The following is a 21,125-nucleotide window of genomic DNA, read 5'->3' as shown; positions in this document are numbered from 1 at the left end:
TTGTAGTAAGACTTCTTACTCTTATACTCCAACCCCTTGCAATAAAGGCCAACACTCCATTTGCCTTCCTAATTGCTTGCTGTACCTGCATGCTAACTTTGCGTTTCCCTGTACGAGGACGCCTAAATCTCTCTGAACACCAACATTTAATAATTGCTCACCATTTAAAAAGTATTCTGTTTTTCTATTCTTCCTACCAAATTGAATAACCTCACATTTCCCCACATTATACTCCATCTGCCACCTTATTGCCCACTCATTCAACCAGCCCAAATCCCTTTGCACTCTCCTCAGAGCTTACTTTCCCACCTAGCTTTGTATCATCAGTAAACTTGGATACATTACACTCGGTCCCTTCATCAATGTCATTAATATAGATTGTGAATAGCGGAGGCCCCAAGCACTAGTTACAGCATGCCTACCTGAAAATGACCAGTTTATCCCTACTCTTCTTTTCCTGTCCATTCACCAATCCTCTATCCATGCAAATATATTACCTCCAACCCCATAGCCCTTAAACAGCCTTTTATGTGGCACCTTATCGAATGCCTTTTGGAAATCCAAATATACTACATCCACTGGTTCCCATTTATTTACCCTGCTAGTTACATCCTCAAGAAACTAATGGCCCTGAATTTGCGGTCAGAGGCATACCAGAAGAATATACCTTTGACCCCGGCCCCCCCCAAAAATTCAGAAGTACCTGGTGTCTCCGGCGTCTTCGGGACCTGGGCCTCCAGACGTACGCCTGCGTAAAGGCCCACGAACGTAGGTGGTTCAGCAGCGTCCCTGGGATCACTTGGGGTGGGCCAGGCCAACCAATTAGAAAAGGGGATTTCCTCATAAGCTTATGGCGATTCCATTTACAAACAGAATTCCCCATAAGCTTATGAGAAATTCCCAAATAAAACAATTCTAATAATAAATATTCCCGTGTTCAAAATTAATTAAATGTTCTTTGATAAAGCATTTAAAATAAAAATTTATTTTTTGAAAAACATTTTATTCCAGCCCAAAATTTACTTCAACTAATTTTAAATGTTTATGTTTTAAATCATTTTTAACATTTTAATTTAACAGTTATTTTAACCCTTACGCTGGTAAAAGCAGGCTTTTTACAGGCGCAAGGGTTTCATGGGCATTCGCTGGGCAATAGTTGGGCAAATAACCCAACTCTGTGCCAGCAAGTGTTTTGGGGGCGCATGCGGACGACTGGTCAAGGAGAAACTTGACAGATCGCAAGTTCGGGGTTTTCGCGCATGCGTGGCCATTGAGGATTTACGACAGCGTATGCACAATAAATTTGTTAAACATTTTTTTTTTCAGAAAACCATGTTGACTCTGCCTGATCATATGATTTTCCAAGTGCCCTATTACCACTTCCTTAATAATGGATTTCAGCATTTTCCTCCGACAACCGAGGTCAGGCTAACTAGCCTGTAGTTCCGTTTTCTCTCTACCTCCTTTCTTGAATAGCGGGGTTACATTTGCTACCTTCCAAGCCACTGGGACCATTCTAGAATCTAGGGAATTTTGAAAGATCACAACCAATGCACCCACTATCTCTGCACAGCCACCTCTTTCACAACCCTAGGATGTAAGCCGTCAGGTCCAGGGGATTTGTCGGCTTTTAGTCCCATTAGTTTCTCAAGTACTTTTTCTCTGCTGACATTGCTTACTTGAAGTTAGTCACTCTTTAATCCCTTGGTTCCCCACTATTGTTGGGATGCTTTTTGGGTCTTCTACTGTGAAGACAGATACAAAATATTTGTTTAAAGTCTCTGCCATTTCCTTATTCCCCGTTATAAGTTCACATGTCTCAGCCTCCAAGGGACCAATGCTTACCTTTGCTACTCACTTTCTTTTTACATATTTGTAAAAGCTCTTACAATCCATTTTTATATTCCTTGCTCGTTTACTCATTCTACTTCTTCCCTTATCAATTTTTTGGTCATCATTTGCTGGTTTCTAAAGCGCTCCCAATCCTCAGGCTTATTACTATTCCTCGTAACATTATAATCCTCTTTCTTTAATCTAATACTATCCTTAACTTCGTTAGTTAGCCACGGATGGACCACTTTTCCCGTGGAGTTTTTATTTCTCAATGGAATGTATATGCTATACTATCCCCTACCACTACAACATTCCTTTTCACTCCCCCCACTTGAATGGCCTCCTGCACTATGGTCAGTTTCATCATCCACCCTGCAGGCTTTGCCCTCATCCCTGTTGGATAAGGGCAAAGGCCGATGCTCCTCCAGCACTGCACCTGGGGTCTCCTTACCTGCCCGAGCTGCAGTCAAACCCTCTTGTTCCTGACCACTATCTAGATCGGTACCACTACATAACCCAAAGGCTATGACTGCCTCCTGGATCAAAGTGTCCCGATAACTCACCCGCCCCCGTTGCCCCGCAATGTTCGCAACTTCGGACTCCAGCTCAACAACTCTGAGCTGAAGTTCCTCAAGATGCTGACACTTGCTGCAGACGTGGTTGACCGGGATCACAATGCTCTCCACAAACTCCCACACGCTGCAGTTGCAGCACACCACCTGCACTGCCATCCCTTAATGCATTTTAATTCATTAAATAAAATACCTTGTTTTAATTATTTAATTAGCATAGCTTATAGTTTTGTTTTTAACTAATTACTAGATCTAGTTTAAATTAGAGGTAGGTGAAATTAAATATTTACTTGTAGCACAAGTACAGGAGGCAAAAAGCATCACCTCCTTCCTCCTCTCCAAATTCCCAACTTGAATGCTCGGTTTAGAAGCACTCAGCTTAAGAAACTGGTTCCTGGACACCAAAACACCATACTTCTGTATCAGGTTCACAGTCACTGACTTTAGACACTTCACAGAACCTTACCCTTTTATTGCAAATAATTATTTGGGGGGGGGGGGAAAAAAAAAAAAAGGAGGGGAAGAGAGGGGTAGGAGTGGCACAGATGTTCACTGGGAAGCGAGCTAATTCACTAAGTAGGTCTCGTGTCTTCCTAGTGCTCAGTTTTGTTTATATGGGAGAGAGGTGGTGCCAGTGACTAATTTATGTCTCATGCTTTTGACATGTTGGCCTAGAAATTCATCTCGAGCGGTGGCGGTATCGGATTGGCCACCCATTGTACTCAGCGCCTGATATTCAGTTCCACTGCAGTCAATGCAACGGAATCTCAGGCGCTGCATATAATGGGCGGCCGATCCGATACCGCCAGTTTTGTGCCACCACCCAAGACGAATTTCTAGGCCGTTAAATCCTACAGGTTCCTCAAGATTCCAGAACACTATCGCATTCAAAGAAATGCACCAGTCTCCAAATCACTATGCACAATCAATTTTGCTGTCAAATCTTTTAAAACTTGGTGGGTTTGGTACTTAAAGGATTGGAGACCATCAGTCTTAATTTTCAGGGAGAAGTCAGTAGCTAATCAAGTTCCCAATTCCTTTGGCTAAATTGCTAGTGGCCTTGAGACCATCAGCTCAATTACATCGGATATACGGCACAGAAACAGGCCATTCGGCCCAGCCAGTCCATGCCGGTGTTTATGCTCCACTCGAGCCTCCTCCCGTCTTTCCTCATCTAAATCTATCAGCGTAACCCTCTATTCCCTTCTCCCTCATATGCTTGTCTAGCCTCCCCTTAAATGGATCTATACTATTCGCTTCAACCACTCCCTGTGGTAGCGAGTTCCACATTCTCACCACTCTTTGGGTAAAGAAGTTTCTTCCGAATTCCCTATTGGATTTCTTGGTGACTATCTTATATTGATGGTCTCTAGTTATGCTCTTCCCCACAAGTGAAAACATTCTCTCTCTATCCACTCTATCAAAACCTGTCATAATTTTAAAGACGTCTATTCGGTCACCCCTCAGCCTTCTCCTTTCAAGAGAAAAGAGACCCAGCCTGTTCACCCTTTCCGGATATGTATACCCTTGCATTTTTTGGTATCATCCTTGCAAATCTTCTCTGCACCCTCTCCAGTGCCTCTATATCCTTTTCATAATATGGCGACCAGAACTGTACACAGTACTCCAAGTGTGGTCTAACCAAGGTTCGATACAGGTTTAGCATAACTTCCCTACTTTTTAATTCTATCCCTCTAGGAAATAAACCCTAGTGCTGGGTTTGCTTTTATGGCTTTGTTAACCTGTGGCACAACTTTGTGATTTGTACTCCTAGATCCCTTTGTTCCTCTACCCCACCTAGACTCGCACCCTCCAAGTGATAAGTGACCTCCCTATTGTTCTTACCAAGATGGAATACCTCACATTTATTGTGTTGAACTTCATTTGCCAATTATATGCCCATGCTGCAAGTTTATTAATGTCCTCCTGTAATTGAATTGAAGAAAAAGTTTGCTCAGGCTCTGAGGAATGAGAAAAAAGGTCCACGTTAACTAGATCTTGTACTCATTCCGGAGACACGTTGCATTATGTATCTATGTGCTTGATTCTGGATAAAAATGTATTTAAAATCTAGCTTGGCCAAAGACAAAAGCTATACAGCCCAAAGCAACAGTACATCGTTCAGTCCTGCTATGCTACTCTGAAGACAAGGTTGAATGGTCAAGTGCTACTAAGAGAATATCCATTTTTGGGAGCTGTTGAGGACTTTTGTTCCACCAGTGGTAGCTTAACCACTTCTTCCATCAGTTTTTTTGAAAAACTAAGCTTTGAATTCAAGGCTTCAGAAATAAAACTACTTCAGAAGTTATTTTGTTAAGTTACATTTTAAAGCAGAAATATATTCTTTAGAAGATTTCCATTTAGGTTCTCCAGATAGTTCATATGGGCAAATGCAGGTTATACATAGTAGTGAGCCATAGAGACCAGGAAGGTCTCTCGTCTGTGTAGTGATGGGAAGGCTACAACTGGTCGTGTTCAGATTTTCTTAGGGTTAGGGGGAAGGAAAAAAGGCAGAGAGAATATCAGCCAGGATGTCCAGCCCTGATCACTGTCCAATGACTGCTCAACAGTAGGAATAAGATTGGACTCACCTGTGATGCCCTCCAATGGTCAAAACAGCCAACTAATGCTCACTATATGCCTGAATACAAAGAATGGCTAACCAAGCAATGTATTAGAGGGCTACTGGATACCGTACCAGCCAGGACATTTTCTTCAAGATAACCCTGCAAACCAGAGAGCAGAAACCCAGTTTCCACCAATAGGTCTGCCTCTCTGGGTCCCCATTTACAAGCAAATCCATATTTGGAGTACAGAAGTTAAAATCTAGCCACAAACAATTTCAGATATATTTCCAAGTTCAGAGAGTGTACAACTTTGTTACTCAGTGCAGAAATTTTAAAAAAGACACTGCCTCCCATTTAGATCAGTTTTAAACTGTTAAATATATTATCCAAACGATGCAGAAAATATAATGGCCACCTAAAGTTTACGCAGAAGGAAGGAGAGCAGATCAACTTTAGTACGTCTAAGGAATCAACCAAGCAAAAACACATTTCAGACACCCTGGCCTCAAAATGAGTCTCTGGCACAGGCGCAAAACGAGCAGCATCGATTGGCCGCCCCTTATACGCAGCACGCCTGATATTTCAGTTCCATTGCAGTCAATGCAACCGAATATCAGGCACTGCGTAGAACAGACAGCCGATCAGATACTGCCCGTTTTGTTGCTCCGCCGCGAGACAACATTTCTACTCAAGAGTTGAAGTAATGGTCACTCAACAGAGCAATCCAGCCTTTTCTCCATACCTTGAACACTTTGATTTGGCAGCTAGCGGAATGAAGATGCTCTGTATATTCACCGTTTTCATTCTCTTTGAATGTATCTATTTGAATTCGGAAAGGCACTCCTTTTTCTCCTCCATGTTTCCTCGTTGTGAATTCAGTACTAATACAATGCACCTAAGGAAACAAGCAGGTACATGACCAAGAGAAAAAGCATCAAAAAGGAACTGAATAATTGCAGCTTTTTCTAAGGAATTTCCTCTGGAAACATCTATTGAATATTTTCTTACTGCGATGCTGGGACAATCAATGGTTTATTACGATCACATTTCTGCTGGAAAAAACGAATGTAGTCATCAGTTACAATAAATCTAAAACCACATTATGTGCCAGGAATACCAATTGAAGTTCACACATGCCAGTGTCGTGCCTTGTGAGCAACATGATCACTCTGCATGCACTGTCTAATTTGGATTTCACTGGAGGCATAGACAGCAACGCTTTCAAGTTCAAAACCTAAAATTGTCTTTCCTTGATGAGAATTCATGGAGGAGGGAAAGCTGTGGAACTATGGCAATTCTTTCAAACCAAAAAAGAGGTAGGGGATAGAAACTGTTAAACTTGTTGCAGTTCAACTCTTTGGGTCCTTAAACAAACACTGATTTAGGTTTTAATGTGGGGAAAATGATCAGACATTTAAATTGTGAAAAATTGATTACATTCATGTAGAATAAAGCATCTTCGGGTATGTTTGAGAATTGTTGAAAAACCCGTTTCTGCATAAGTGACTGGATTGACATGGAGAGGTGATTGGATTGACAATGCCTCAAGGAGACATTTCATCTCCTTTTTCCTCAATCAGTATATCCAAGCACCATGGATGCATAATGCTGTAAATCAATCTAATGTTGGACTGAATCATAAACTGTTTTGGGGAAGGTAGCTATGTGGCAGAAATGTCCCCAACCCATTATATTAGTGCATGAGTATCTGAAAATGGAGAAATCTGAAGAATTTTTGGATAAAATTAAAACTAGATCGTACAATTTAGATTTAAACCTGTACACTCTTTATCCACTCCATCCTGCCGAAGGAAAAATACATATTTCACTTTGTTTGCGTCTCATTTTGAGTGGGGAGGGGGTTCGAAAGAGAGTAAAAAGGGAGAGGGAAAATGGTGATAATTGTTTGGGTCCTCCATTTCCTTTTAAACAGAATATGCAATTACACATTTTCAAATCTTCACTTAATTGGAGTTTGAAATGCATCAAGAAAGGAAACAGTGTACAACTTAGCTGAACATGCCGGGGGAGGGGGTGGGGGTGTAAAAAGTATTAAAAAAATTATGTAGGCAATTCTTCAAGCAACACCAAGCACTGGACTCTAGACTAGCGCACTCAAGATTCAAACCTCAACTGTTTACATACATAGAACAAAAAAATCAATGTTTGTTTACTCCCATCTCTTCTGAAGGTACAGGCTCATGCTGAAATACAGTTCCAGAATCTTGCCCAAGTTGCCATCCTTCATACAAGAGCCAGTGTGTGGCAGCAGGCTACTTGACTGTAGGATATCACAGCCAAGCCAAACCCTGTTCTCACCAGACAGCCACACATGCGCTTTCCAGTAGGGATCATAGCCATTCAGGAGCAGCAACCCTGGCTGAATTTTCATCGGCCTAGTCCAGGGGCACTGATGCAGCCAAGGCGGAGATCAAACTCAGCAGATACCAGTAATCAACTCAGGACCATTGTTCTGGGTGGCCTAATGCCCATTAGGTCATCAGGAGAGTTCTCAATTCCAGCCTGGACTAGCATCTTGACATAAGCTTTCCCCGAAGATGTCTGGTCTCAATTGGGTTTCTCACGAGACCTCTTGATCGAGGATTAGGTCATAATGTAACTCTTCTCATTTCAACCAAATGATTGAAATACCAGTACAGAAACAAAATCATCAGTTAGAAAGTAAAGGAATAAAAAATCAATTTAAAGATCAATTCACATACCAGCTTTTTACATTTCTACTATTACCTACTCATAAAATTGGTACAAAATGGATATAAGGAACATGCTCGAGAAGTAAATAATCAGGATGTACGAAACCTTGAATAATGGAAGAGACATCATACCTGGATAAATACAGAGGTTCTCTTTGAAGGGTCCCAAAGAAACTCCACTGTATTTAGTTGTGTTGGATTTGCTCTGGGGTCAACAATCCCTACTGACAGAGGGATATCTGAAGAAAAGAAACAGGTATTATTGCAGAGAAACAAATTCAAATTGAACAATTGGTAATCAAGGAGCTATTACCCAAAGTATAACACTACTCAGTCAAAAAAAGAAAAAAATGTTGCATTTATCAAAAGTTCAGCAGCCACTTGGTTACTATTGAAGATAAAGAGCACAGCCGTGTAGCGTGCAGCTTTACAAATCTTATTTGGAAATAGATTTTGAATCTTGTATTCTTAGTCCCTAAATCATTTCAACTTTCCTGTGGTTTTTGAGAACACAGGCCACTAAAAGAATTTGCCTCGATTGACTAACATACAAACTAAGGATAATTCACTGCTCTAATGAAATCACATTCAAGAATTCCATTACAATGACCATTACCCGAGGGGCATTTTCAAAAGGGCAACATTAACCCATTTGTCTTCATTATTCCTCCAAACCCCAAATGTTCTCAAAATAGGATCTGGACGTGGGTATTGGGGCACTGTATCAACATTTATGGATGACGACAATAGGGAGTGTGATGAATTCTGAAGAGGGCTGCAGAGACTTCAGGAGTACAGACACGTTAGTACATTGGGCAAATATAGGTCAATTGAAATGTAACGCAGAGAAATGTGATACATTTTGGCAGGGGGAAGGAAAAATGACAAAATATATAATGAATTGTAAAACTTTTGAAAGAACAGAGGAAGAGGAACAGTAGAGGAGCAGTGAAATTTAAGGGTTTAAATAAAAATATTTACATGTGGAAGCACAAGTTGATAAAGCTGTAAAATAAAAAAAACTTACAGGATTTTGCATTTTATGAATAGGGGCAGCAAATAGAAAAGCAATGTTAAACCTACACAAATTATTAGTTAGGCCAGTGAGATTATATTTAGTTTTGAACACCCTTCTTTAGGAAGGATATCAAGTCACAAAGAGGGTGGAGGGGGATTCACTAACACAATACCAGCAATGAGAGATTATAATTTAATTATAAGAGACTAGAGAAACTGAAGCTCTTTCGGAAGTGGATAAATATTTAAAAAGAAAAATTTAACCGTGTATAGGGGAAAATGCAGAGTAATGGGACTAAATGGATAGCTCTCGCAGAGAGCCACCATAGGCACAATGGGCAAATGATCTTGTGTGCTGTAAAATTCAATAATTCTGCATGGTGGAAGATAAGTGATCATCTATGGGGCTACCCACAGAGAGGTGAAGGACAAGGGATAGGATGGTGCCGTTGCAGTTACAGGAAACTTTGAACAAAGTATTCTCAATGCTGTGTGTTAGGTGGAAACCAGACTGAAGGGATTAGGGGAAGTGATGGGCACAGAATAGCGTGACAGTGGCAAGTTGAAGAGGAAAGGAAGGTTAGAAGTGGCTGGTAGTTGGAGAAAATGGAGGTAGTTGAAGGAGTATAAAAAGAACAATCCCTGAAGGAAGGGAGAGATCGACAATATCAAGCAGCACTGGGCTGAGGAGAGACAATTGAATGGCTGTGAACTTGAAGCTAGTGGTGGGCTCTAGCCATGGAGATAAGTCAGATGATGGCAGGGCAAAACAGAGGGAAGAAAGGACAGAGGATGCAGAGTGATGTGGGTTTGGAGAGGCAAAGGGGCAGGGCAACCGAGTGGATAGGCTCAAATTTGAATCCAGAGCTCCACATAACTGGTGTTAGAAGTGAGAATGTAGGGGAGCGAGGATGAGACAGTGGGAAGGAGGAGTTTGGAATTAGCCTTGCTCTCCAGGATGATCCTGATAAATTGAATATGCAAAGTTTGGGGAAAATACAGCTTTTAAATCGCAAGAGTTACTCCCCACTACAGAAAGGCATATTCCTTATTCCACACCGGAACAGTCCATGTACATCAATGACCACCCAATCACAACATGCAAAGTAGCTCCAGTAATTCTATTCCAACAAAATGCAAGACACCTTCGCAAGTGGCCAAATTGCCACTGTCCCAGTCCATCAGATTTGTGGATGGGAGAGGGACAAGAACCAAACTCTTAATTCAGGACATCTTTATATCTGAAACAGCAAAGCATAACGAAAGAATTAAAAAAAAAAAAAAAAAAAAAAAAAAAAAAATCTATTCTTGCTTCCCCTTTCCAATTTTAGGTCCTAAATGCCCCACACCATTCAGCAGGCCAGAGGTAAGCAGTCTGCTTGTTCTCAGACATTGCCTGCCCATCTTTATAATCAGCTATTGGGATGAATGTGAACATGGCCTGGGACAACTTGACCTCAAACATTCCCTCAAAGACGAGCCTCTGTTCGACACATACTCCACTCGTATGTGGGGAAACTGCAGGTACGGATGCTGTGCAATACTACATTGGCGCACTATGATAATCCGCCAAGCCACAATCACCACAAGAGTTTCCACTATAGCATAGTGACATTTGTTAAGAGATAGTTTGTTCAGTGTTGAAAGCCTTCCACAGTTTATCAAGACTGTAATAAGCTCAGGCTTAGTGTTTTGTTCAATACTTCAGCTTTCATCCATCAAGTCAAACTTTAGATTAAACACAGACTTGGTCTGAAGTGCACAACTGATCCCTGCATGCACATCATGGACAATGTACCTAAATCTAGGATCCTGTCTCCAGGCCGGTTCCACCTCCATCCCTCCAACTGCTGGTGCTCAGTGTACTGTAGACGCCGGTCATGAAATACCACTCGGATAATACTCTGGGGGAGGGGAAAAAATAAAAAAGGCAGTAGTTTTCAGAAACTATTAACTCAATTGCACACATTTTTCTACGTTGATATTTGTCAATATAATTGATGTCAAAAATAAAATGAATAGTGAGGGCATTTCAACAGCAACATCTCAATGAATAATAGGCAAGGAGACTTATTTTGAGTGAGGAGAATGCTTGGGAAACACGTTTCAAACAAAAAAAATGTTCCAAAAGCCAATACAGCAGAAGCTAAATGGTCTCCCTGCTGTTAAACTAGTCTGCCTCAGTGCTGTTTACAGGGTTAGTGACTCCTCTCAACCAGCTCCTTTAATACCTGCATTTGTTTTAAATCACAACATTTTTATTTTAAGCCAGAGTAAACACCTACTCTTTCGCCCCCTACTCCTAAAATAGCACATGAAAAGGCTTGCTGTTAAGGGGTACAGATTAAACATTTTAACAGCACAATTAGAATGCCCATCTCACACGTAGCATATTCCGCAGAACACCATTCCATCAGTCCTCAAGAATCTCATGGGATCTGCAGGGATCTCACTACTTCCAGGAATACCACAGAGTCATTCAATAACATGCTTAGACACTTAATGTGGTGGTCTTGTGCAAAACTCCTATTCAGTTATGTTGCTACAGGAAGTTGTACTGCAAGACTCCACAACCATAAATAACCGGAGGAAGAGCGTGTTTGAAGACCAGGACCTCAAACCCGGCACGAAGCTCATGGTCTACAGAGCAGCAGTGATACCCGCCCTGCTGTATGCTTCAGACACATGGACCATGTACAGCAGGCACCTCAAAGCACAGGAGAGGTACCACCAACGCTGCCTCCGCAAGATCCTGCAAATCCATTGGCCGGATAGGCACACCAACGTCAGTGTTCTCGCTCAGGCCAACATCGAAGCTTTGACCATGCTCGATCAGCTCCGATGGACGGGTCACATCGTCCGCATGCCCGATACGAGGCTCCCAAAACAAGCACTCTACTCGGAGCTCCGACACAGCAAGAAAGCCCCAAGTGGGCAGAGGAAATGCTTCAAGGACACCCTCAAAGCCTCCTTGAAAAAGTGCAACATCCCCACTGACACCTGGGAACCCCTGGCCCAAAACCGCACAAAGTAGAGGAGAAGCATCTGGGAAGGCGCCGAACACCTCGAGTCTCTTCGCCGGGAGCAAGCGGAAGTCAACCCAAGCACCCCACCCACCCGCCCCTTCAGCCACCGTCTGCCCCACCTGTGACAGAGACTGTAGGTCCCGCATTGGACTCATCAGTCACCTGAGAACTCATCTTTAATGTGGAAGCAAGTCATCCTCGGTTCCGAGGGACTGCCTAAGAAGAAGGAACAACAGTAGTACAAACAGGAAAACGGAAAAACAATCTTTAAAACACACAATCTGAAATAAAGAGAAAATCCTGGAAACATAGCAGGTTTATCTGCATCTGAAAAAGAGACAGATTTTGGGTAGAGAACCTACCCAAATAAAAAAAGGTTGGTGAAAGAACCGATGTCCTAGGGGGAGTGTTTGCTAGTGCTGTGGGGGGAGGGTTTAAACTAAAATGGCAGGGGGTTGGGAACCTGAGCAAGGAGACAGAGGAAAGGGAAACAAGGATAAAAGCAAAAGATGAGAAAAACAAAAGTGGCAGTCAGAGAAATCAACGGTTTAAATCAAACGTGGCCACAGTAAATAATAATTCTAATAGGTCTAAGAGCATTAAAAAAACAAGCCTGAAGGCTTTGTGTCTTAATGCGAGGAGCATTTGTAATAAGGTGGATGAATTGGCTGCGCAAATAGAGGTAAACGAATATGATTTGGTTGGGATTACGGAAACGTGGCTCAAGGAAGGCCAACACTGGAAACTCAACATCCAGGGGTATTCGATATTCAGGAAAGATAGGCAAAAAGGAAAGGGAGGTGGGGTAGCATTACTGGTTAAAGAAGGGATTAACACAATTGTAAGGAAGGATATTAGCTCTGATGATGTGGAATCTGTATGGGTAGAATTGAGGAATACTAAGGGGAAAAAAACGTTAGTGGGAGTGGTACAGGAAACTTTTGTGCTATCCAGCAATCTGGAGCCACCGGCAAAAATCAGCCGCCGTTTTTTATTCTTTTTGTTTGTTTGTTTTTTTTTTGCTTTGTTTGAACAGTCAAGCTGTGCAAGGTCTGTAGCTATAGCAACAGCTTCAGCTACAGAGCTTGCAGGCCACACCCGAGTGTTTAGAAGCTGTTGCGAAGCAACAGTGTTTGTTGTCAAATACGGAGATAAGAATCTTTGTATCTCAACATTAACTCTGGAGAGTACGGCAGTTTTGAGGCAACGGCAGCAGCTCGGTCCCGTGGGTGCCGGATAGCACAAAGTTTCCTGTATATAGACCTCCAAACAGTAAGGCGGAGGTTGGGGATGGCATTAAAAGGGAAATTAAAGAAGTGTGCAATAAGGGCACAGCAGTCATCATGGATGACTTTAATCTACATATAGATTGGGCCAACCAAATTAGTAATAATACTGTGGAGGAGGAATTCCTGGAGTGTTTACGGGATGGTTTCCTGGACCAATATGTCAAGGAACCAACCAGAGATCAGGCCATCTTAGACTGGGTATTATGTAACGAGAAAGGATTAATTAGCAATCTTGTTGTACGAGGCCCCTTGGGTCGGAGCGATCATAATATGATCGAATTCTTCATTAAGATGGAGAATGAAGTAGTTGACTCAGAGACTAGGGTCCTCAATTTAAATAAAGGAAACTACGATGGTCTGAGGAGAGAGTTGGGTAGGATTGATTGGGGAATGGCGCTCAAAGGGTTGATGGTGGCTAGGCAATGGCAAACATTCAAAGACCGAATGGATGAGCTACAAATTTGTTCATCCCAGTTTGGCATAAAAATAAAACAAAAAAGGTGACTCAACCGTGGCTAACAAGGGAAATTAGGGATAGCCTAAGATCCAAGGAGAGGACATATAAATTGGCCAGAAAAAGCAATAATCCTGAGGATTGGGAGCAGTTTAGGATTCAAAGGAGGACAAAGGGATTAATTAAGAAAGGGAAAATAGAATGAGAGTAAGCTTGCAGGAAACACAAAAACTGACTGTAAAAGCTTTTATAGATATGTGAAGAGAAAAAGATTGGTGAAGTCAAGCGTAGGCCCCTTGCAGTCAGAATCAGGGGAATTTATAATGGGGAACAAAGAAATGGCAGACCAACTAAATACATATTTTGGTTCTGTCTTCACAAGGAGAACACAAATAACCTCCCAGAGATGCCGGGGAACATAGGGTCTGATGAAAGGGTGGAACTGAAAGAAATCAGTATTCGTAGGGAAATGGTGTTAGGAAAATTGATGGGACTGAAGGCCGATAAATCCCCAGGGCCTGATAATCTACGTCCCAGGGTACTTAAGGAAGTGGCCCCAGAAATAGTAGATGCATTGCTGGTCATCTTCCAGAACTCGATAGACTCTGGAACAGTACCCATGGATTGGAGGGTAGCTAATGTTACCCCACTATTCAAAAAAGGTGGTAGAGAAAAAGCGGGGAATTATAGACCGGTAAGCCTGACATTGGTAGTGGGGAAAACGCTAGAGTCTATTATAAAAGATGTAATAGCAGAGCACTTGGAAAGCAGTGACAGGATCGGACAAAGTCTACATGGATTTACAAAAGGTAAATCATGCTTGACTAACCTACTGGAATTTTTTGAGGATGTAACTGGTAAAATAGATAAGGGAGAACCAGTGGATGTGGTGTATTTGGACTTTCAGAAGGCTTTCGATAAGGTCCCACATAAGAGATTAGCGTGCAAAATTAAGGCACATGGGATTGGGGGCAAGGTATTGACTTGGATAGAGAACTGGTTGGCGGACAGAAAGCAAAGAGTTGGAATAAACGGGTCGTTTTCCGAGTGGCAGGCAGTGACTAGTGGGGTACCGCAAGGATCGGTCCTAGGACCCCAGCTGTTCACAATATATATTAATGATCTGGACGAGGGAATTGGATGTAATATCTCCAAATTTGCAGACGACACAAAGCTGGGTGGGAGGGTATGCTGTGAGGAGGATGCCGTGAAACTCCAGTACGATTTGGACAGGTTGGGTGATTGGGCAGAAACATGGCAAATGCACTATAATGTGGATAAATGTGAGGTTATCCACTTTGGTGGCAAAAACAAGGCAGCAAATTATTATTTGAATGGCAATAGATTGGGAGAAGGGGGAAGTGCAAAGAGACCTGGGTGTTCTTGTGCACCAGTCGCTGAAGGTAAACATGCAGGTGCAGCAGGCGGTTAAGGCGGCAAATGGTATGTTGGCCTTCGTAGCAAGAGGGTTCGAGTACAGGAACAAGGATGTCTTGCTACAGTTGTACAGGGCCTTGGTGAGGCCGCACCTTGAGTATTGTGTGCAGTTTTGGTCACCATACCTGAGGAAAGACGTTCTTGCCATGGAAGGAGTGCAGCAAAGATTCACCAGGCTGATACCTGGGATGGCAGGAATGACGTATGAGGAGAGATTGTGTCGATTGGGCTTATACTCACTGGAGTTTAGAAGATTGAGAAGGGATCTCATCGAAATCTATAAAATTCTGTCAGGACTGCACAGACTAGATGCAGGAAGGATGTTTCTGATGGCCGGGGAGTCCAGAACCAGGGGTCATAGTTTAAAGGATAAGGGGTAAACCATTTAGGACTGAAATGAGGAGGAATTTCTTCACCCAGAGAGTGGTGAACCTGTGGAATTCTCTGCCACAGAGGGCAGTGGAGGCCAGTTCATTAAATATATTCAAGAAAGAGTTGGATATATTTCTTAAGGCTAAAGGGATCAAGGGATTATGGGGAGAAGGCAGGGACAGGGTACTGAATTTGGATGATCAGCCATGATCTCATTAAATGGCGGAGCAGGCTCGAAGGGCCGAATGGCCTACTCCTATCTTCTATGTTTCTATGTAAGACTCCGATGTAGGTGGAGAGAGAATGAAGTCAAAAGGAGAAAAGTTCAGTGGGGCAGGAGAAAGCCTAGAACAACTCATCGGCCTTCCCTGTAAGTTCTGGTGAAGGTCTTCTACCCGAACATGAACTGCACTTTTCAGGTGCTGATCAACTTACGATGTTATGCCAGCACAATAATGTTCGAAGCTGAAATACTTATTTCCAGCATCTGCAGTATTTTGCTTTTATATAAGTGTTCTAAGCTAAGCTATACAACATTCTTTTAGACCAGATAATACTATTCTGTACATTGAGTTCTCATCCTTAACCATGCCATCAAGGGGAGATGCTTTACCACAGCAGTGGGAAGGAAAATTATCCTAAGTGTGCAGGAAGCCAGAGTCACTTGCACATACCCAAGTCTAAGCATTGGAAGAGGCTTGCGTGCAGAACACCCGTCTATCAACTCAACTACAAAATGGTGCATGAATATCTGAACAGGGCAAGTTTTATTTAATAGTCATTTGGAAATTGTTTTAACTTCAGAGGTCGTCCGTTTCCACCTACTGACGTGTATTATGGGCTGTGCAGTTGTTTACCATCACATTAGTATTGCCACTGGTTTACTAAAATCGACCCCACAATGAGAATGGGTTCCAGAGGCTAGAAAACCAGACCTATTTCAAATAGCAGTTATACAATATAAATCCAGCATTGATTTAGAGTTTTAAAAGTCATTTAGCTCAGTAGATGGAGGCTTGCACCTTTTATTTTACATAAATACACTTAAAGTGTCATTTTGCTTATTCCAACAGGCAACCTGATACCTCACCATCAACAGACTGACATTCAAAGGATTACAATTAGTGAGCTTGCATTTATACAGGGAATAAACATTCAAATGCACCGCTCATTAACACTGGGCTGATACTGCCTTGTTTGCACCCTCCAAGTTAAATCGGTTGAGTTACATATTGGTGCACAGATCCATTTTCAAGAACTAAATCTGTACATGAAAATCAGATCCAACTTCCACAAAGACTGCTGACCACAGGTATAGGTGTGGGTTTAAGTTCAAGGTGACTAATCGTGTTGCCTATTACAATAAGCAAAACAGTGCTACTTTTTCAACCTTCAAATACAAATAAGACTTTGGCGATCTTCAGGGCCGCTGGTTTATGGTGCTCTCTACCAATATACTGAAGATGGCGATAGGCTCAGGAAACTAGACGACATGATGCATCACACTTTGCTAATTTTCCCCAACATAATTAAAATGACGTTTTCAAGTCGAACTTGCAACAAAATGCAGCTCCACCACTCAATGTTCGACTTCTCTCACCTTCACATATTTGCCATTGATTTCAGGCAACTCCCCAATTTTCCGATTGTCAAGCATCCGAATTTCATAAGACTGCCCTGAAAACACATGTACAAAATTATTTTCTGAATAAAAAAATCAAGCGAATAAAAGTTGCCTTTGCTTAAAAAGGAATATTGGCAAGATAGCAAGAAAATCAATCAAGAATCCAGAAGTGAGCTGCACTTGAAGCATCTCAGGCCACCAGTCACCTTCACGATAGCACATCAGGCCATAGTTTTCAAAATGCTTAGCAACACTGGCCTAATTAGAAAATGGAGCGGTTGTGCAATCCTAAGCCTTACCTTGGTTAAGGTACGTGAGCGTTTCATCGTGGAGTTTTACTGCCGGGGAGGTAGCGGCACACAGGACATACTGAAAGGGTAGTAGTTTATTCTCGTTCTCTGGAGGCAAATTGGACTCTTCCTGTTTGAAGATTGGCAGTGCAAGAACATCACTAAATTTAAAACAGAATAAGGAAATTAAAAATATGTAATCATGCATTACCCCCCCACCAGAACCTAGATACAATTAAGTACGAATATTTGAATATCAAGACTCAACTGGCAACATATTTTCCCTACCGTTACAGCAATCATATTTAATGGAAATTATTTATTTTAATGGATTTAAACATCAGAGCCAAGAGTTTCCACTTTGGGCACAATCGGTGATCCGGGCACAGATGAAGCGAGTTTGAAGTGGGGTTTTTTTGCTCAAGTTTCCACTCACTTATTTGCATATCGCCAAATGCAAAATGTCCCATGAACCAATGCAATCGGGCAGCGTTTTAGAACGTACAGTAATTTAAAAAAATATATATTCCTCGATATATTGAAGAGTGGTAACCTGGTGCAGTTTGATTAATAAGGCTGACAATGGGTTTATCACAGAAAGTAAGCATTTAAACATTTAATCTAATCCACCACCCGAGAGATACCGGATTTTAAATGACTGAAAATGACTTTAAAAAACTACACAAAACCAGTTACTAGTTTCATTGGTGTACAGTAATCAGTTTCTTAGTAAAGTAAAAAAGGAAAAGCTTTTTAAAAAAGGTGCCTATTTGTGTCCTTGCGCCTAAAAGAAACAGCTTAATTTTTAAGAGCCTCCTCGAAGGCCCGCAAATGGTCGCAATTAGCGGAAACTCCCAATGGTGATTAATTCGATCTGCAGGGTGTGGATAGTCGTGTGGCTGGGCTGGCTTCGAGCGCAATTATTTTTGAACTAGCACAAAAGCACGGAAACTCGATTTGTGCTTGAAATTCCTCAATCTTGTGCTGGTTTGACCAATTTCAGGCAAATTGCACTGAAAAAAAAACAAACTAGCGCAACCTAGCAGAGACACCAGCTACAGATTTGCACAAACTACAATCCATACTGTACAACAGTAACAGCATATGGCCACTTTTCTTGCCTTGTATGTTTGCAGTTACGGTCAGAGTACCAGCGAGTGAACGAGTATATATTGTAATTAAAAGTTGTGGCTCCTCAGTAAACATTTTCTTTTGGCACTTGCACTTTGAAAGTTTGACTGTCTGGTTTCAGGGCTGCCTTGGGAAGACGGCAGCTTGTGCTTCCATTTATTGGGGAACTTTCTTTACAACCAATCATGCAGGTCGTGTTTGCACACTGTGCTAGCAACTAGACAAAACTGAAGCCCAGTTCTCTTTTGGACACCAGTCTTTTTTTCCCCAAAATACCATCGCTCGCTTCCCTTTTCCCTGCTTCATCCCTCTCTGCATGTAGCACTGGCGTTGACATCTTTTTCTCTTGCATTTTATCAAATGGATTTACATTGAGCTAGCTTTGAAGCATTTCACTTTCCCTCCACCCTTACATTCCTCCTCTCAAAATAAGGCACATTTGCTAGGACATACCTCAGTTGTGAGTGTAATAAACCTGGCTCACAATAAATACAGAAACAAAAAAAATACAGCAAGTCAGAACCAACATCATTTCATTTTTTTTTTTTTTTAAAAAGCTGGGTGTTATATAAACACTGCACACAGCCATATATTTTCAGTACATGGGACGCACGTTACACTGAAACTCAATTATCTGATGTACCAGTCACCCCTGTAGATGGTACTGTAATTTCAGTGTTAGCCGTGTCACGCTTCCCCATCACAAGCAGCTATTTGAGGGGGTGAGCAACAGACACACATACACAGAGAAAAACAGTTCTCTTTAAACAAAAATATGAGCACCAAATCTCCTGGGTTGTAAAATGGTGTCGTCAATGCAGTTCTCGTCAGGCATGGAACAAAACTGTCCCCAAGTACCAAATTAGCAAATTTAGTCTCAGTCCACAGAATGGCTGGTGTGGGAAATGGAGAATGTCATGCTGGTGCAGTAGGTGCTGGGTGATCTTCTGGAGGATGAGAGTAAGGCACATGGTAGGAGAAAGCAGCCAAAGCTTCACTCTGCATCTCCCAGTGCAATCCCTGATCTAGGAATGTTCAATGCTGACAGACGGTGCGCAAAATAACATTAAGTATTTGATGAACGGAAATAAAATGTTATCAGAGGACTCAAATCTGATCCCAGCTTCCACTTTTAAAGTAGGCCCTTTATTTCTCAGCTCATTTGTAGAATAATTCCTACAATATTCAACTCCATTAGTATGACTTATGTTATCGGCGCTCTCTCCCTCGTCCCCACCCCTCGATTTCTCTCCCCTCAAACGAAAGCCCTGACCTTTGCTGGGGTGCAGTTACACGAGTACCTGCAGTTCAAGTCGCCATTCTTCAAGTGCGTGAGCCTAGATGGTAAGCATCAGCAAGCTATTCTGCTGTGGCATGCAGGAAGCCAATCCCAATCTTGTCCTCCAGTGTCCACTTCCAGTAAGGGCCACTAGTTAGTAAATCGATACCTGGCAGATTTTTCCCATCCCCAGCCCGGAGGCACTGGATTATTGTAGCCAGTCAGCTTAACATTGGTGGTAGGAAAAATAATGGAATCCCTACTAGAGAATAGAAGAACATCTAGAATCAAAATGTATAATAATGATCGTCAGCATGGATTGCAAAAGGGAAAGTCTTGCTTGACCAGCCTTATTGAATTTTTTGAAGAGGTAACAGAGAGAGTAGACAATAGTAATGCAGTAGATGTAATTTATCTAGATTTTCAAAAGGCCTTTAATAAGGTATCACATAATAGACTGCTGAACAAGGTCAGAGAATGTGGAGTCAGGGGACAAGTAGCAGAATGGATTGCTGGCTGGCTTCAGGACAGAAAGCAGAGAGTAGGAGTAAAGGGTAGTTATTCACAGCAGAAGGTGGGTAGTGGTGTTCCACAAGGATCAGTGCTGGGACCACTGCTGTTCACAATTTACATTAACGATTTAGACTTTGGCATCAACAAACAATTTCTAAATTTGCGGATGATACCAAGTTGGGGGGGATAGTCAATACTGAGAGTGGGGGGGGGGGGGGGGGGGGTGTGAGGTAGTCAATACTGAGGAGGACTGCAATAAATTACAGGAGGACATTAATAAACTTGCAGAATGGGCAAATGAAGTTGAACACCAGATAAATGTGAGGTATTACATTTGGTAGGAAGAATAGGGAGGTCACATCACTTGGAGGGTGCGAGTCTAGGTGGGGTAGAGGAACAAAGGGATCTGAGTACAAATACACAGATCACTAAAAGTTGCGCCACAGGTTAGCAAGGTCATAAAAAAGCAAACCAAGCACTAGGGTTTAAGAACATAAGAAATAGGAGCAGGAGTAGGCCAATCGGCCCCTCGAGCCTGCTCCGCCATTCAATAAGACCATGGCTGATCTGATCCTAACTGCCAATCCACTATCACAGAACCATCTCCTGCATCTAACAGAATTAGACACACGAAATAGGAGCATTTCTAGAGGGATAGAATTGAAAAGTAGGGAAGTTATGCTTAACCTGTATCGAACCTTGGTTAGACCACACACAGTACTGCGTACAGTTCTGGTCGCCGTATTATAAAAAGGGTATAGAGGCACTGGAGAGGGTGCAGAGAAGATTTACAAGGATGATACCAGAAATGCGAGGGTGTACATATCAGGAAAGGATGAACAGGCTGGGTCTCTTTTCTCTTGAAAAAAGGCTGAGGGGTGACCTAATAGAGGTCTTTAAAATTATGAAAGGTTTTGATAGAGTGGATACAGAGAGAATGTTTCCACTTGTGGGGAAGAGCATAACTAGAGGCCATCAATATAAGATAGTCACCAAGAACTCCAATA

General features: G+C 42.1%; 1 protein-coding gene across 4 annotated transcripts in view; it reads right to left on the bottom strand.

Moving 5' to 3' along the window:
• Positions 1 to 21,125, bottom strand: part of tfcp2 (transcription factor CP2) — a 122,218-nt gene that overhangs the window by 48,417 nt on the left and 52,676 nt on the right. For all 4 annotated transcript variants that reach the window (XM_085972618.1, XM_085972619.1, XM_085972616.1 and 1 more), the window contains exons 2-6: positions 17,205 to 17,356; positions 16,882 to 16,958; positions 10,502 to 10,607; positions 7,819 to 7,925; positions 5,715 to 5,867 (exon numbers count right to left, since the gene is read on the bottom strand). In XM_085972618.1, the coding sequence (XP_085828744.1) occupies positions 5,715 to 5,867; positions 7,819 to 7,925; positions 10,502 to 10,607; positions 16,882 to 16,958; positions 17,205 to 17,356 (595 nt within the window). The remainder of the gene's footprint in view (positions 1 to 5,714; positions 5,868 to 7,818; positions 7,926 to 10,501; positions 10,608 to 16,881; positions 16,959 to 17,204; positions 17,357 to 21,125) is intronic.

This window comes from Somniosus microcephalus, chromosome 33 (assembly GCF_052327205.1).
Source record: "Somniosus microcephalus isolate GS21.2 chromosome 33, FLI_Smic_1.0, whole genome shotgun sequence".
NCBI classification, from domain to species: Eukaryota; Metazoa; Chordata; class Chondrichthyes; order Squaliformes; family Somniosidae; genus Somniosus; species Somniosus microcephalus.
Note: the sequence above shows the minus strand (reverse complement) of the source record. Positions and strands in the feature narration are given on the sequence as shown.